This window comes from Equus quagga, chromosome 16, assembly GCF_021613505.1.
Source record: "Equus quagga isolate Etosha38 chromosome 16, UCLA_HA_Equagga_1.0, whole genome shotgun sequence".
NCBI classification, from domain to species: Eukaryota; Metazoa; Chordata; class Mammalia; order Perissodactyla; family Equidae; genus Equus; species Equus quagga.
This window is the reverse complement of record NC_060282.1, coordinates 53,561,272-53,578,228: the sequence shown is the minus strand read 5'-3', so window position 1 is coordinate 53,578,228 and position 16,957 is coordinate 53,561,272. Positions and strand designations below refer to the sequence as shown.

Sequence of the window (16,957 nt, the reverse complement as noted above, 5' to 3'; positions counted from 1 at the left end):
AAGAGGTAGGGGCCTTCTTTTGCTGTCAGTGGATGGATGGAATCAGCTGGTATGGTACTGAGGGGTGGGCATGGATGCGAGCTGTGGAAAGCAGTGGAGGAGCCATATTTGTCTCAAAAAGTCAGTCAGTCCTTAGATAAGGAATCCACTCTGGAAATTCAGGTGGTTGGACTCCTGGCATCTGTCCTCCAATACGCAATTGGGAAAGGGGATCCCCTGCCCCCACCTCGATTGTCCCGCCCCCTCGCCACTCTCCTTCAGGATCTTCGCCTCAGTGGCAGAGTCCTGGCTCTCCTCCTCCAACCCACGTGTGCTTTCCTTCCTTTTCTTCACTGCCCGTGGGTGGATCCCTTTGCCTGAGGTCCTCTTTCACCCAACAGAATCTGACAGAATCCTTGGACAGGCAGAGCTATGCAAAGAGATGATGATTAAATTTCTCTGTGGGGGTTCAGGTTCTCAGAGATATCATAGAGAAGGCGCTATGATGAGCGAGAAGTGAAGAGAACATGATGGCTGTAGGGATTATTCTAAGAGAAAGAAGAGATCCTCACCTACTTGGACCAACACCGAGACCTGAGTGTAAGGAGAGAGTTTTTGTTTTTCCACAGGTGATACCATGCAGGACATGTAATACCTGTAAGGTGCACTCTGCGTGTCGCTCCAGTTAGAAGGGACTGAAAGAAAAAGAATGAGCAGAAATATTCTATATATGTATATTAAATCATTAGCATTTTATGACCTGGTCTTATTCTCGTTGGATCATTTTGCTAATTTATTTAGATAGGTCATTCAAATTAACAAAACTACGATTTTTCTCCTCACTTGAAAGATGTGTCTTGAGAATTATGCCTACAAGTTCTAGACATGTTATGCATAAATAATACAGATGCACAGCACTGAATAGGCACACCCTTCCTTATTACTAAGTCTAAAAAGCACAGGCTCCCTGTCTTCGGCCGCTTGGGAGGCTGCCCGGCCGTCAAAGGGAGGCTGTGCACCGCCTCGGAAGTTCCCGGCGCCGGGCGGCCCCCGCCTCCGCCGGAGGGCCCTTGGAGGGCGGAGGGCGGGGCGCGGCGCGGGGCGGCGCGGGCCGACGGGGCTCTCCGCCCGCCCGAGGCTCTCTGGCTCTGGCCGCGTCCCGTCCGGCCAGGCTGAATCGCGGCCAGAAGTGGGAGCAGCGCGCTGAGCGCTGGGGACGGCGCTCGGCTGAAAAGGCACCCTCGGCCAGAGCGCCGGCCCAGGTGTGAGAGCCGGCGGCGCGGGGCTGCGGGAGAGCGGCCACCCCGGCTGAGCGGCACCCGGGAACGCGGTGTTCAGCACCCGCCAGGGCGCTCCTTGGACTACTCCGCGCGTCTCCGGGAGCCAGAGGTGAGCTTTGGGCTTTCGAGGAGCAGTCTTTGGGAGCGAGGGCTCTGTGCTCGAGGAGTCTCTTGTCCCTGTGTGGCTCAGAGCGGCAGTCTGGGGACAGTTCCACCAGGGGACCATGCCTAGGAAAGGGAGAGTGGCGTCTCAGGAGCCTGGGAAAAGGAGCAAGCGCTCTCCGCCCCACGCGGCACCCAGCGGTGCGTCTGCTGGCCAGGGTGGCAGCGAGAGGTCCGTCTTCCCTGTCCCGCTCCCGGGTACCTATGGCCAGGGTGGGCATTAGCGAGGCCTGGGATCCCAGCGCCGCAGGCCTCCGCACACTGGCCTGGGCGTGGGCAAAGTTTGCCTCTCGGGTCCAGCCAGTTCCTTCGCTCCCGCAGCCCTGCAGGTGCCGCCTCTCCTCGCCCTCTAGCTGCAGCCGCCCGACCATGGAGTCGCCGGTTCAGATCTTCCGCGGGGAGCCGGGCCCCACCTGCGCCCCGAGCACCTGCCTGCTCCCCAACGACAGCGGCTGGTTCCCGGGCTGGGCCGAGCCGGACGGCAACAGCAGCGCGGGCTCCGAGGACGCGCCTCTGGAGCCCGCGCACATCTCCCCGGCCATCCCGGTCATCATCACGGCGGTCTACTCCGTGGTGTTCGTCGTGGGCTTAGTGGGCAACTCTCTGGTCATGTTCGTGATCATCCGGTGAGCGCGGGGTCCGGGCGCCGCAGTGGCCAGAGCCGGGAGGGAGGGTCGAGCCCGGCCACCAGGATGGACGGTGGGGCGCCAGCCAGATGGGGGGGACTCTATTCCGTCGTACAGGGCTCCAGAGCTTCTGAGAGGGTGGTATCTTAGAAGAAGTGAAGGATTTCCTGGGAGAGTTTTTGGTGCGGGACTGAGAGATTCACACAGGGGGAATGCGAGCGGCCAGAGGCCACTGAAAACTGCGTGGACCGGGAAAGTGCTAGGGTGTGGAACAAGGTCAGTATCTCCTGGTAAGGAAACTGTCCTTCTGCCTGGCCCTTTGCCTGGTTGCCTGCGCCAGTTTGAGCACTTTGTTTTGCCCTTTGCAAATCTTTCTTAAGATAAAATTTAGGCCCAACGAAAGCACTGAAGATAATTCAGAATTTTCTGTGACTCATAAGATCACTGTTATGGTTTATGAAGCAAAAGCTATTATACTGTTTAGGATTGTTGGTATCTATACATGAGCCTTTTTAGTACTGAAATTCCATTTATTTGTTTAGAATATCAGTGACTTTTGTAAATAAGTCCTCCAATATTTATCCTGTAAAGTATGGGTTATGGAGATTTTCAAAATTGCTTTGCTTTTTACTTTCCACCGTGAGAAACTGCAGGTTTTATTTTATTGTTCTTTTGTGGAATTACATTGAAGTCAACTTCCAATAATAAATATCCAAATATCCACATACACGCTAATTTTCTAGTAAGTGAAGTGATTCTTATTTTGGCCTCTTTCCACAAAGAAAACAAGAAAAGAAAAAAAATCCCAAGGCTTTTTCTGGATGCCCTTTGAGACATATGTGTTTCACCTTCTGGGAGACTTGATGCTTTGGAAATAGACCTCTGAGAGTGAATAAAAAGCTTACCTTCCTTTAAGAAGTCCCTGTGAAATAAAGGATGCAGTCATTCTGTTTAGGAGCATTGAAAGGATGAAGAACTAATTTCTCTCTCTTTTTTAAATCCTGACTTTAGTTTTGAAATAGACTCTTTATTTATGATGAACTTAGAGAACAATATCTACAGTAGCATGACTCTTTCTCTTGGGAAATCATCATCATAAAAATGCCCATTTATTCCTTTTTGTTTGTCTTGGGAATGTCAGGTCTTTCATCTTTATCTGTGCTCTGGAACTGAAAACAATCATTTAAACCTCCGAATACATATTATAAAGCTTATTTCACCTCCCATTCGTGTTTGTAGCTTGATACCCTTGGTTTCCATAATTGCTTATTGCATTTTACAGGAATTCTATCAGTGATGAGTAAAGGCTACAGAAGAGGGGAATGTTTTAAAGGCAAATTTTTTCAAGTCATTAGTAATTTCAGGGCTGCTCTCCATTAGAGAGAAGATTATGGTAACCAAAGGAAAAGAAAAGACAGCTGTGGTCTAAATTATAATTAAGGTTTTTAGGAGATCTTTGGTACATAGGCCATTTTGTAATGAAACATTGTTACACAAAAGGAGGACGTCAAGAAAAAAAAACTCTGTTCCTACTCATATCAAATTTAAATGCTTGAGTAAAACAGATACATCTTACTGTCATTTGAATGAACACCTGAAGTTTTGGGTTTGAGAAGAGCTTCTTATAAATTTTTATACAGCACTACAGACAAGGATTTAAAAGAATGAAGAATCCTAAAATATGTGCAAAGACAACTCCATGGGGAACATTAGATGTGTTAGAAGGAAACAAGAATCATTGTAAGGGCTGGCCCCATGGCCTGGCAGTTAAGTTCGCATGCTTCACGTCTGGCCCAGGTTCACTGGTTTGGATCCGGAGTGCAGACCTACACACCGCTCATCAAGCCATGCTCTGGTGGCATCTGACATAGAAGAACTAGAATGGCTTACAACTAGGATATAAAATCATGTGCTGGGGCTTTGGGGAGGAAAAAAACCAGGAAGATTGGCAACAGATGTTAGTGCTCAGGGCCAATCTTCCTCACCGAAAAAAAAAAAGAAAAGAAAAAAATGGAATCATTGTAAATTAACTAGGACTTTTAGTGATAAATTTAAAGAAATGTAAATTAAATATAAATATATGTGACAATTTAAATATAAATATATATATCATAATTGTCTAGGACTAAAGATATCCAGGACTAAAATTTGTTAGCAGGGGATGAATTCAGCTCAAAAAACCAAAAGAAGTTAGTTCACATTGCAGCAGCATCCATCCTCCCGCCCTCTTCTCAACTACTTGGAGATTAACTTTGATAATAAATGAAAAGTGAAGAATTATACTGTCATCTTGAAATGCTAACCTACTAAAACAATAGTTCACTTAAAACTATCGCTAAAAGGATTAAGGAGTGTTTAGTGTTTGTTCAGACTTATAGATGGTCAAAGAATTGAGAAATAAAACCTCAGAAGAGAGGTGGATAGCTTTGGGTTTATTTCACTCAGGAGAAGAAAGGACTGAAGATTCGAGAGAGGGTGGCATCAAGAGGGCTATGGTATGCTCACTGGAACTGAGAGCAGACCCAGAGTGTGGAATTCAAATGCAGCTATCATAATTGATGTTGAGGGCTGAGCAACATTGCTTAAAAAATGAGGGTCACTTTTGAGAAGAATCCTATTTTTAAAATATTATACATCAAAAGGATCCTGGTGTACGTGGTTCAGTCATTTAGGACATCATTCTGGAGATGGAATTTAGATGTTTGGATGGTGGGGCAGGTGTGGGTATAGGATGGCCAGCTCAGACTTGGGGAGAAAGTGAGAATTGTGGGAAAAGCTTTGACTCTTTAAACCTGCCTTACAAGTAGCTTTTCCTACCTTGGGCACCTGGACTGCTGCCCATATCTTCTGAAGATACTTAAAGTTTCAAGGGTTTTCATGATTTAGCGTATACTAACTGCCATAATTCCTGAATATTAGGGCCCATTAACCTTTCACTGTGAAAACCTTGAAATTTAAGCACTCTAATCTTGCCTTTCTCCAGGCTTTGGGGTTTGTGGTCCTTGGGTGGGAAATTCTTACCTCAGCCCCTTGATTCATGTCCCTGGGTCTTAACACCATGGATGTGCCCGTGGGTGTGACACTCAGGGTCCTAACCTCCTGTTCTCTTCACCTCCTCCTGCGCAGGTCGCCTGCAATGAATGCTGTGATGCCCACACATGCCCACACCCTAGAGGTTTCCAGACAGTCCTACCTCTGACATCTTAAACACACTTTCTGCCATTCTTGTTACAAATTCCCACACATACGGCTGTCTCTCCTCCTAGCAAAAATGATTAAAATTTAATGAACACTTAATATGTGCCAGGCCAGTAAAACTGCCTACTTCCTGTGAATTATTTTATTTAATCTTCATGACCATAGGTATATTAACATACCCATTTAACAGATGATGGAACTAAGGCAAAGAAAGAGTAAACAAATTGACTAAGGTGATACCTTGTTAACTTGTGGGGCCAGGATGGTCCCAGCAGCCTGACCCCAGGTCCTGTGCTTTGATCCACTCTGCTATTCATTTTCCACTATATCACTTCCGCAGACATTTGGATACCTTCTTACCTGGCGGTCCTTCATTTTCTCCCAGACTCTCTCTTCTTTTCTTACCTAGCCTAGACTCCAGGAACCATCACTTCAGCCTCTGTTGACGATACACTCAACTGTCTTGCCTTCTTGTCTTTCTGCCACTGTCTTCCACCAAAGCTTAACCCTGGATCAAGCCAGTAACCTATCTTCCTTGTTCCTATACCCAGCTAATTGAATGCTGCTGAATAAAATCAATTTTATCTTTGTCAAGGCAAAGTTACTGCCTTCAAGTGTATCTGACACCAATTCTACCTAGTTTTTCTGTGTCTCTCTCCTGTTTCCCAGAAAGAGTCAATTTCTTTTCCCATTTCCCATAAAAAAAAAAAAAAAAAACCTTAATGTAATCAGTACTAATTCCGAAGCCCTCTACCTGACCATATTCGCCTCGTGGTCAGCAATCGTCTTACCCTGTAGTTCACTGTGACACTAGCGTCCAGCTGCTGGGAGTGCTCCTTCTCCTACATGCGTGCTTTGGCAGGCACCCTCCCCTTGTTCCAATCCATCTCAGTTGAAGAGCTTCCTTCCTTCTATCCAGGGCAAATCCCTGCTTCTGTGTTTTGAATCTCATCGCCTCCTGCTTTCCTGACGTCTTTGCGGTATCTATCTCCTTTCTGCCCTACCTGTAAGCTCTCCCTCTGCACTGCTTGTGTCCCTTAAGCACCTGGGCATACTCACGTCTCTGTCGTCTTACAATCAACATCCACCAACCTTCCATTTTTCTGAGTTCCCTTAGCTAACGTCCCTTCCTTCTCCTGTCTGCCGTAGGTGAGCTTCTTGGAGGAATAGTCTCTCCTCTTAGTGTCCTTCTCTTCACCTGTTCCCTAGCCCAGTGCACTTCTGTTCCCTCCCTGAGGCTGCTTTACCAAAGCTATAACACTCACACTTCAGATGCTCGTTTTAGGCTGGCTACTTGACTTCTGTGGAGATTTTGCATATTTGACCAATTTTTTGTCCCTCGCTTTCTCCAATAGCACTCTGTCCTTGACTTCCTTCCACTTCCTCTGGGTTTCTCTCCTGTCTCCTTCACTGATTCCTCTTCCTCTGATGTTTCTTAAGTGATCATATCCTGAGCCTTCTTAGTTCTCTTCTGTCCTTTTTGTGTACTTTCCATATGAGTCAGGATTCAACCAGCAAAGCAGAGCCAGTAGGAGATGAACATGTTAAGAGATTTATTGCAAGGAATTGGCTTACATGGTTGTGGGCCGGCTAGGCAAGTCTGAAACCCATAGAGCAGGCCTCAGGAAAGACATGCTGCCATCCTAGGTGGAATTTATTTTTCTCAGGGAAGTCTCAGCTCTGCTCTTAAGGCTTTCAACTGATTGGATCAGCCCCACGCAGATTATCTAGGATAATCTCCCTTGTTTAATGTCAACTGATTATGGACTTTAACCACATATACAAAACACCTTCACAGCAGCACCTAGATGAGTGTTTGACTAAATATCTTGGAACTGTAACCCGGCCAAGAAGACACATCAGACTGACCATCACACTCTCAGTACTATCATCCATTTTGTGGCCATAACTTTCAGGGAAACGTTGACCAATCCTGAGTCTATGTATCAGTCTCCGAGTTATTCATCCCTCACTAAAGACTCAGCTGGTCTCCATCCTTCTGGCTTTATGTGACTATCTCATACGTACCTCAGGTTTCTAGAGAAACTGCCTGTATTATTTCACTAGGGCTTCTGTAACAAAGTACCACAGACTGGGTGGCTTAAACAATAGAAATTTATTTTCTCATACTCCTGGAGGCTAGAAGTCCAAGATCCAGGTGTCAGCAGGGCTGGCTTCTCCTGAGACCTGTCTCCTTGGCTTGCCGATGGTCATCTTCTCTCTGTGTCTTCACATGGTCTTCCCTCTGTGCATGTCTGTGTCCTGATCTCCTCTTCTTATAAACATACTAGTCATATTGGATTAGGGGCTGCCCTAATGACTTTATTTTACCCTAATTTTACCTCTTTAAAGTCCCTATCTTCAAATACAGTCCCATTCTGAGATACTGGGGCCTAGGACTTGATCATAAGAATTTCAGGGGACACAAATGAACCCTAAACACTGCCCATCCCCTTTCTGTGCTCCTTAAGAAAACACTCTCCTCCAGCTTCAGTTTCCACAATGATTATGTATATGTTCTCTTTGTTTAATTTAAAGAAAGTTTTACTCTTGTAAAGGTATGTTTCTTTGTAAATTAGCAGTAAAGACAAACAAGGAAAAATTTATTAGGAAAAGAATAGCAGAAATCAGAAAATTGTTTGGTACTAGGTCTTACATTTGTCTGTTCCTCTTTTCACTAGTTTTCATTAATTTGTTGCTACCACAATAAAGACCTCTAGGGATCAGCCTTCTGCTGGCCTTGCCCTGGGAGTAGAAGACTTTTGCTTCCTTATGGTTCAGCCTGGACAGTGTTGAAATTTTCTAAAAGGAGTAACTTTATAAGGGGCTTAGAAAAAAACAAAACCACAAAAATACAGTGAAAGTGGTTCCATTTATTGAACTCAAATTTCTTCTCCATAGGCAGACAACCCACCCAAGCTTGCTGGGCATGGAGGTTATTTCTCACGAAGGTACCTGTTTTCTTGCTCCTAAATAGAGGGACAGAGGGTTTCTCCCCCAAGCCGCTGACAAAAGTTCCACATTCTACTCTTTTGAGACCATCTTAGGTTACGTAGCATATACTGACTCCCTCAGGTCTCCCCTGAGCCAGTCTGGGCCCCATTGGTGAACTTGTGCCAGTCCCGTCGAAACTGTATGGCTGTCACCAAATTGGGGAAGTACAGGAAGGAATGGGATGACCCAGTCAGAGCGTCTACTACAGTGCCTACCTCTTTTCTGTCCCTGGTCTTCTTCCTCCTCCGTGAAGTGCTCATTGTAATCATTGCAATTGTATGTACACACATATTCCATATTCTCTTAAATGTCAGCATAGCCTTTTTTGCTAGGGCTGGCCAATTTAGTGTTAGTGATGGCCAGTTTTTTTTGGAAGTGGGTGGCCAGGTCCTTCTTCCTAGTCTGGCTTAGTCTGCAAGCTCTTCTGAAACCTGTCCACCATGGGTGATCCTGCTGGTGTTTGACACTGGTGGCATTGCTTTAAGCATCACAGCTATATAGCCTACCTTAGATAATATCACCAAACCACACCTAGACAGGTGTTAAAGAAGAGGCAGAGGTATACTGATATAATTAACCATGTGCTGCTCCCTATCTAACATCAGTCTTACCTGAGGCTTTGATTAAAAAAATATGGTTTAATCTATCCTGAACCCCCTCTTGGAATCAACATTAAGCATTTCCTTTAAAGCAAGCTTAGCAAAAATAACTTCAGAAATTATTTTCAAAAGAGCCTATCTTGCATTTCTCAAAGTACTTTTATTATTTGACAAGCTCTTAAAAGAGAGAATTGGTTTCATTGTAACTGTTTATATGGATTAGCTAAATGCGATTATTTTCTTCCCTGTGGGACATGTGATTGCAGAAGTCCAAATCCTCTTGGAACTACTTCAGAGATCACAGACTAAACAGCTACCCTCCTCCACCCCCAAGAAAAGAAAAAGAGAAAGGAGAAAACAAGAAAGAAAGAAAGAGAAAAAACCCAATTTGATGGTCAGGTATAGAGCTCCTAAACTTGACAGACTCCAGGCAAAATTGTAGTCTTCAAAATCACTTTTTGATTGTGCTGATATTACAATTTTTCCTATATACTTCTAGGTATCTAGATAGTTGTATACTAAAGTTAGTTTCAGGAGGACCTTCTCGCTGGGAGATGATAGCTCCTCTCCATAAATCATCCAGCAGTATCTCGTGAGCAGCTGCATTTTTGTGTGAATTATGTGGTTGGCACCTCCTTCACTTCAGATCAGCTTGTGGATACACTCAGTTGTCATTTCCTGGGAGGCTCTGTGCTCAGCTAGGAACCTAAAATTGTGAGGCTGCTGGAAAATTGCCTTTCTAAAGTTTCGCTTACATAGTTTCAGTGGTACAAGTAATACAGGTTTAGAACTGTATTAACAAAAGATGGTTTCAGAATAACGTTTATTCCTCAAAAGAAAATCAGTCAATAGTTTTGTTTGTTTGTTTCTTTCTTTGGAGGGGATGCTGGCTTACGTCTTAGATAAGGAAGACTTATGTAAGAAGAATAGATTTCTAAGCATGGGGATAATCTTGTAAAAGGCTTGTATTTCTGTATTTATCCTCTCCACTGGTCAAGCAAGTCAGAATTTAAATGAAAAAAGAGAAAAACATAAAATGTGATGAGTTGAGAGATCCCAAAGGATTGGTCTGAAGGTGGGGAGGGAAGCCTTCAGATTAAGAAGGGCTCCAGTTATGAGCATTTAGAGATCAGCTATAACAATAGGGACGATTTTCTGAGCTCCTGTTGAGTATTAACTCGTTTAACTCACAACAAAACTCTGAGCTCTCTCTGCCTGACTAGGTTGCTTTCCACCTAGTGAAGGGCTCACTTCCTCCAACAGAGGACAGAGGTAGGAGAGTAGTTGTGTGGCACCTCTGCTGGCACCTTTGTCTTACCTCAGCTAGGTCAGTTTTCTGTATAAAAATAGAAAAATAATTTAAGATATTAAATATTAAATCTGGGTACTTCTAGATATCCAGATAGTTGTACACTAGGAAACAACACATCAGTCATTTGAGATTTGTAGTTTTCTACTGGGTGCTGTTGGGCATGTGTGCATAGCTGAATGCACCAGAACATTCATTCTGAAAGTCAGGGCCATGACTATGGAGAGGATGAACAGTTCCCGAGGCACTGGCTTTGCAGTGAAATCATTACTTCACCCTTCCCCTCCTTCCCCTCTACCCCTACCCTGCCTGGACAGCCTGCTTGGGGTGCAGTGTGTTGCATGTCTGCCATCTGGCTGTGTATCTGCAGTGTAGACAGCGGTAGAACTCAGGCACCGGCTCTACTCCTCCTGTTATCTTTATCACTTTTGCTCTTTGCCTAGGAGGGTAATTTTGGGGAACCAAAGGGGCCTGATGCCTATGTGAATGGGACTCCCTTAGAATACTTCAGATAGAGGCAAATTCAAAGTCAGATCATTGGAGAAACAAAGACTGAATTTCCCTTCTTTCTAAAAAATTAATAAGCTACTGCTCTTTGGTAAAGAACCATAATTTCAATAGTAAATGATCCACGAGGATGTATAGCAAATTAATTTCATTGAGATGAACTGAAGATATCTGGAGAATTTAATGAAGCAAACTCATTATGTTTTCAAAGAGTTCTTCTGAGAATTCACATCAGTACAGCAATTATTATTCCTCATCATTTTAAACATAAACCTAGAATGCTATGTATCTGGAAAACATAAAACATTAGCCCAGTGAGGGGCAGTATGCTGATGTTGTATATCAGTATTCCCTTCTGGACCATACCCTGTGGTCCTCATGTCAATTGTTTTCTCCCCTCATGACACATACTTCACCGCACAATTCAGAATGTTTTTCGATCTTTAGCTGCTGGAAGTGGCAGAATTTGAAGAATCATATTATTTCTGTGATAAAATTTCTGACTCCTCAAGAAGATTTGCATGACAGCCCTGAAGTCCTTTACTTACTAGGTATAGACTCTGAGAACCCCTGGGAATCATCTTCAGAAAAGCACATTAGTGTCTTAAGGGAGTGTAATATGGGTTATTAGGACTGTGGAAGGTAATTAATAATAACAGTAATAATAATAATAACAGCAGCAACAGCAATGGTGACAATGGAGGCTGGCATTAATTGAGCAATTATCAAGTACCAAGTCCTATGCAAAGTAATTTGAGGTATTGTCTCATTTAATCATCATGACAACTTTGCCAGATAATATAAAGTTCCTAAAACTGTCTGCCACATAATTAGTCCTCAATAAATGCTTAAAGTGGGTTATCCTCCTTGTGTTCAAGGTCCTCTGTGGCCTGACACCCCTTTTCCCATCACAACCAGCGTTTCATTACCCTGCAACAGGACACCTGATCCTTGAAAAAGACTCTTGCCCCCAAACCTCTCTATCTATCCACATCCTTCTCAAAGTGCAAGATCCTGTCCAGGTTCTCCATTCTTTAAGATCTCTTCCCTACACACTGGTCTTTCCCTTCTGTTTATTCCTCTTGTTCACATTATAATTTTGACTCAATTAGTTTAAAAGATTCTAGGAGCAGGATCTGTTTATTGAATATATTTTTCAGCCATTTTCAATGTCTAGTATATTACTGTGTATGGAGTGGGCACTTAAAAATGTGTTGCAATAATGAAAGGATGAAGACAGGAGAGGGAGCACGAACATAACTAGAGAGAGAAGTGAGGATGTGTGTATGTCAACATGGGGGGCAATTGTAAGTAAAAGCTAAAAATAGCTAAAATCAATAAAACTGAAAACGTGTTTGTGTTTAAGGATATGTGATGCTTAGCTATCAAGATTATGGATTTATCATGTTATCGTAAAGCTAAAAAGGAGCTCCTGATTAAAGAAGCATCATTTAAGTTAAAAAAAGAAGCCACTTGGGGCTCTCTGCTCCTCCTCGTTCGACAGACAGCCGCTTCCCTTCCGCACTGCTAGTTGCGTGCCCGCGACGTGATGGTGAAGGTCGGAGTAAACGGATTTGGCCGTATTAGGTGCCTGGTCACCAGGGCTGCTTTTAACTCTGGCAAAGTGGATATTGTCGCCATCAATGACCCCTTCATTGACCTCAACTACATGGTCTACATGTTTCAGTATGATTTCACCCATGGCAAGTTCCATGGCACAGTCAAGGCCGAGCACGGGAAGCTTGTCATCAATGGAAAGGCCATCACCATCTTCCAGGAGCGAGATCCCGCCAACATCAAATGGGGCGATGCTGGTGCTGAATATGTTGTGGAGCCCACTGGTATCTTCACTGCCTTGGAGAAGGCTGGGGCTCACTTGAAGGGTGGAGCCAAAAGGGTCATCATCTCTGCCCCTTCTGCTGATGCCCCAATGTTTGTGATGGGCGTGAACCATGAGAAGTATGACAATTCTCTGAAGATTGTCAGCAATGCCTCCTGCACCACCAGTTGCTTGGACCCCCTGGCCAAGGTCATCCATGACCACTTTGGCATCGTGGAGGGACTCATGACCACAGTGCATGCCATCACTGCCACCCAGAAGACCATGGATGGCCCCTCTGGGAAGCTGTGGCGCGATAGCCAAGGGGCTGCCCAGAACATCATCCCTGCTTCTACTGGTGCTGCCAAGGCTGTGGGCAAGGTCATCCCTGAGCTGAATGGGAAGCTCACTGGCACGGCCTCCCGTGTCCCCACGCCTAACGTGTCAGTCGTGGATCTGACCTGCCGCCTGGAGAAAGCTGCCAAATACGATGAGATCAAGAAGGTGGTGAAGCAGGCATTGGAGGGCCCCCTCAAGGGCATCCTGGGCTACACTGAGGACCAGGTTGTCTCCTGCGATTTTAACAGTGACACCCACTCTTCCACCTTCGATGCTGGGGCTGGCATTGCCCTCAATGACCACTTTGTCAAGCTCATCTCCTGGTATGACAGTGAATTTGGCTACAGCAATAGGGTGGTGGACCTTATGGCCCACATGGCCTCCAAGGAGTAAGAGCCCCCTGGATCACCAATCACCCAGCGAGAGAAGGAGAAAGGCCCTCAGCTGCTGGGAGTGCTTGCCTCAACTTGATCCCCTAACATATTGAGAGTCTCCTGACCTCCACAGTTTCCATCTCAGACCCCCTGAAGAAGGGGAGGGGTTTGGGGAGCCCTACCTTGTCATGTACCATCAATAAAGTACACTATACCCAGCCAAAAAAAAAAAAAGAAGCCACTTGGGCAGTTCATCTCAATAGCAAGAGATGCTAATAATCCAGGAATGGTCTCTTCTACCTGCATATTGTCTGAGCACAGCAAGCACATGGAAAGGACAAGAAGCCCTGAGACCACTGTGTCACAAGGTCACTGTTCCTCCTGCTGGTGCCTCATTTCTTGCATTGAAAGTGCTACACTCTCCCAGAAACCCTGCCTGGTGATACTGGTTCCTGATAGCTCAGCAGAAAACTTTGTTCCCCTTGCCATCACACAGGCATTTATGATTGCTAATTTAGAAGCCACTGCTCAATTCTCTGTCAAGAGAACTACATTGGGAGGGTGTTGAGTTAAGGTGTGATGGCAAACATTTCTACCTCCCAGAGAAACCCTCCGCCATGTTGCCCAGCAGTGACCTTCCTCATGAATACCCTGAGTACCCTATTTGACCCGTCTTCCTGGCTTGCCCTATGCATCCTGCCTAGTACACCGTACTGTTGTTTCTGGATTTGTAACATTGTCAAGTTTGGTGAGGACGGCCCACAGACTTTGCTCTTTTAGTGCCATATGTTCCTACGGTGTGTACCCTAAAAAGTGCAACCACTCGCTGCCAGCCCACCTCCAGCTTCTCCATACAAGCCAAAACTTCCCACCCAGATGGTGCCATTTTACTTGAAATACTTGTGAATTTTTGTAAAGCAGTCTGGATGAAATGGAAAATAATTTCATATCCTATCATAGTAAGAAAGCTTACTTTTTTTTTTCACCAGTGGATATACAATGACTAAAAGGACTAACTGCTGTTTCACTTTGGCTAAATATGAACAATACCCAAGTGCTCAACCATACTGTCTGAGGGTGAGGGTCTTGTCTTATAATCACGTGTTCACAGGATCCAGTCCAGTGTAGTATAAAACAGACTGTTAGTAAATATTTCTTGAACTCATAGTTTGTTTATTACTTTTAATTATACTTGTTTAGTTCTCCTTTTCAGTGTTGTAGATTTATAAGGTCTTCCAGAACCCTGGAAGAGGGGCCTTGTCCTGCTGCCCCTTCTGGATCCTCCCACTGAGCTCCTGCCTCTGCTGACATTAGATAAATCATTTACTCACCTGAGTCCAACTTTCCTCAGCTATATTAGGGAAAATACATAAATCTCCTGGGTAAGCTCAAAGGGCAGGTGTGAGAATCAAGTAACGTACATGGAAGTCAAAATACTGGGTTTTGTAAATTAAAAAGTGCTGGGGAGATGTAAGAATGCAGGTACTGGGATCAAACCCCTTGGGTTGAATGCTTGTGATGCTTGTTATAACTGTTTTACTTTGAGAAATTTATATAACTCCTGTGATTCTCAGGAACCTTATCTATTGAATAGGGATACTGATGTCTACCACACAGAGTTGCTGTGAGGACTAAAAGTGATAAAGCATGGGGAATGTACAGCAGAGTGCCTGACACAGAGTGTTTTGAAATAAATGCTTGTTATGATTATTGTCATTAACATGAACCATTTCAAGACAGGGGGGTGATGCCATGATATTGGGATGTTGGCAAATCCAGGAGTCTCATGGCAGGAGAGTGCAGACACCTTTCTAGGTCCCTGGTGGATGTCTCCTGAGCCTTGGGGATGCAATTGTTCTAAACTTATATAGGTAGCTCCTATATAAGTGATCTGGGCAGAGCTTATTTCTCTGGGAGCAGAGACTTTTGCTACAATTAACACAATTTGTAGACATTTTTGTTGTGGGTACTGATCTCTCTTATTCTGAGATCGATGAAAGGATTTGAGTTCTATATAAGTTCAAACCTTAAGCAATTTCTTATATATATTTGTTATAAATAATTTTGAAAAACTAAGAACAGGTTACAACTCAACATTTTATGATAAAGATGCATATTATATTTTATTGGAACTCACATATCATTCCATTCATGTTCTTTTAGCATGTAAGATCCCAGGCTTCATTTTTACTCTTGTCTTTTATATTGAAGCTGAATTGGGTAAATACTACCATGGGTGTTAACTAGAAACTACCTTCTTCTCTGCTTCCCATGGCAACTGGTGGCTTCCACCCATATAAGAGGGAGAAGAGCAGTTGGAGAAGATGAAATAAGTTAGACATATTCTCCTGATCAGGTGCATTTCATTAATTATCTCAGGAACTCTAAGAAAATAAGCATTGCATTTCCCATTTTATAGTTGGGAAACTGAAGCTTAGGATTTTTAGTGACCTCTCCAAAGTCTGTCAGTTGTAGGGAAATATAAGGGCTATAATCCGGGTCTACCTAACTATAAGGCAGAGAACATCAGTCTAACTTCATAAAGAAAAAGGAGAATATCAAAGTCACAAAATATGAGAGTAGAAGTCAAAGATAGTGCCTGCTGAAATCCTTGCTAATATCAGGGATTCGAAGAGAAAATGTTGAAAGAATAGGAGATTGACTTATAAGAGGCATTTTGAAACATAAGTCCATATTTTTAAAAAGACACTAGTTAAACAGCATTTCAGTCTTGCTCATTAGAAGGATTTGGGGGCCGGCCCCATGGCTGAGTGGTTAAGTTTGTGTGCTCCACTTCAGCAGGCCGGGGTTCACCAGTTCGGATCCTGGGCGCAGACCTACACATTGCTCATCAAGCCATGCTGTGGTGGCATCCCACATAGAAGAACTAGAAGGACTCATAACTCTGATATATAGCTATGTACTGGGGCTTTGGTAGGTGGAGGGGAAGAGGAAGATTGGCAACAGATGTTAGTTTAGGGCCAATCTTCCTCACCAAAAAAAAGTATACCTTAAAAACAAAAAAGCATTTGGCTTTGTCTTGGTAAGTGTACTTGCTTAGTTATGTGTCTTTATAAAGCCTATGCTTTCAGCATTGGCCATGCACATTCGATCACTTTCTAAAACTTACAGGTCCTTTAATAATATTTGAGTAAAAACTGTAAAGACAAAACATATTTTTAAATAAAGTCCTCATGCTCCAGATTAAAGTACTGTTTAGTTAACAGACATCAGAATGGAAACCAACAGATCCCGACTCCAGTACCAGTCTTTACAATGCCTTCATCAAAACACAGACAAATCTTTTTCTTAACAAGAAGAGAAGAGAGCAGGGGAAAATTGGTGTGGGAGGCAGTGGGATGCTGAGAGTGAAGTGCGATTCTGTGTCAGGTATTTTGAGTCAGGTCATCTACTGTCTTTGTCTCATGTACTGCTGGTTCAGTTGTATTATCTTTAACAGGAACTGAAACTCGCAAAAGTCATGTACTGAGTTCAGACTCAGTACTGTTTGACTTCACATTATACCACGCTGCCTCCAAGGGGAGCCAAGGCTGTACTATCACGTCATGTCAGAAGTTTCTCATGTGGAAATTTGTGTATTGAAAGATACCAATGTAATAATCAATAAATACTATTGATATTGATTTTATAGCCAAAGCAGAAGTAGTTTTCCATAAGACAGCTCCTTATAGATGACCTTTAATAAAAGTCAAGGCCGTAGCATTGAAGCTCCTTGAAGGAATATGGCGCATGGCTGAATTAATTGTGATG

General features: G+C 43.9%; 2 protein-coding genes across 2 annotated transcripts in view; both read left to right on the top strand.

Annotated features, from left to right (window-relative positions):
• Positions 1-1,196: 1,196 nt before the first annotated feature.
• The window catches only part of OPRK1 (opioid receptor kappa 1), a 28,612-nt gene continuing 12,851 nt past the window's right edge, over positions 1,197-16,957 (top strand). Inside the window, exons 1-2 of the mRNA XM_046642306.1 lie at positions 1,197-1,368; positions 1,743-2,047. Coding sequence (XP_046498262.1) covers positions 1,791-2,047 — 257 coding nt within the window. The 5' untranslated portion in view covers positions 1,197-1,368; positions 1,743-1,790. The remainder of the gene's footprint in view (positions 1,369-1,742; positions 2,048-16,957) is intronic.
• On the top strand, positions 12,204-13,228 carry LOC124228057 (glyceraldehyde-3-phosphate dehydrogenase-like). The gene has a single exon (XM_046642307.1). It carries the CDS (start codon positions 12,204-12,206, stop codon positions 13,203-13,205), a length of 1,002 nt encoding a protein of 333 aa, XP_046498263.1. The 3' UTR covers positions 13,206-13,228.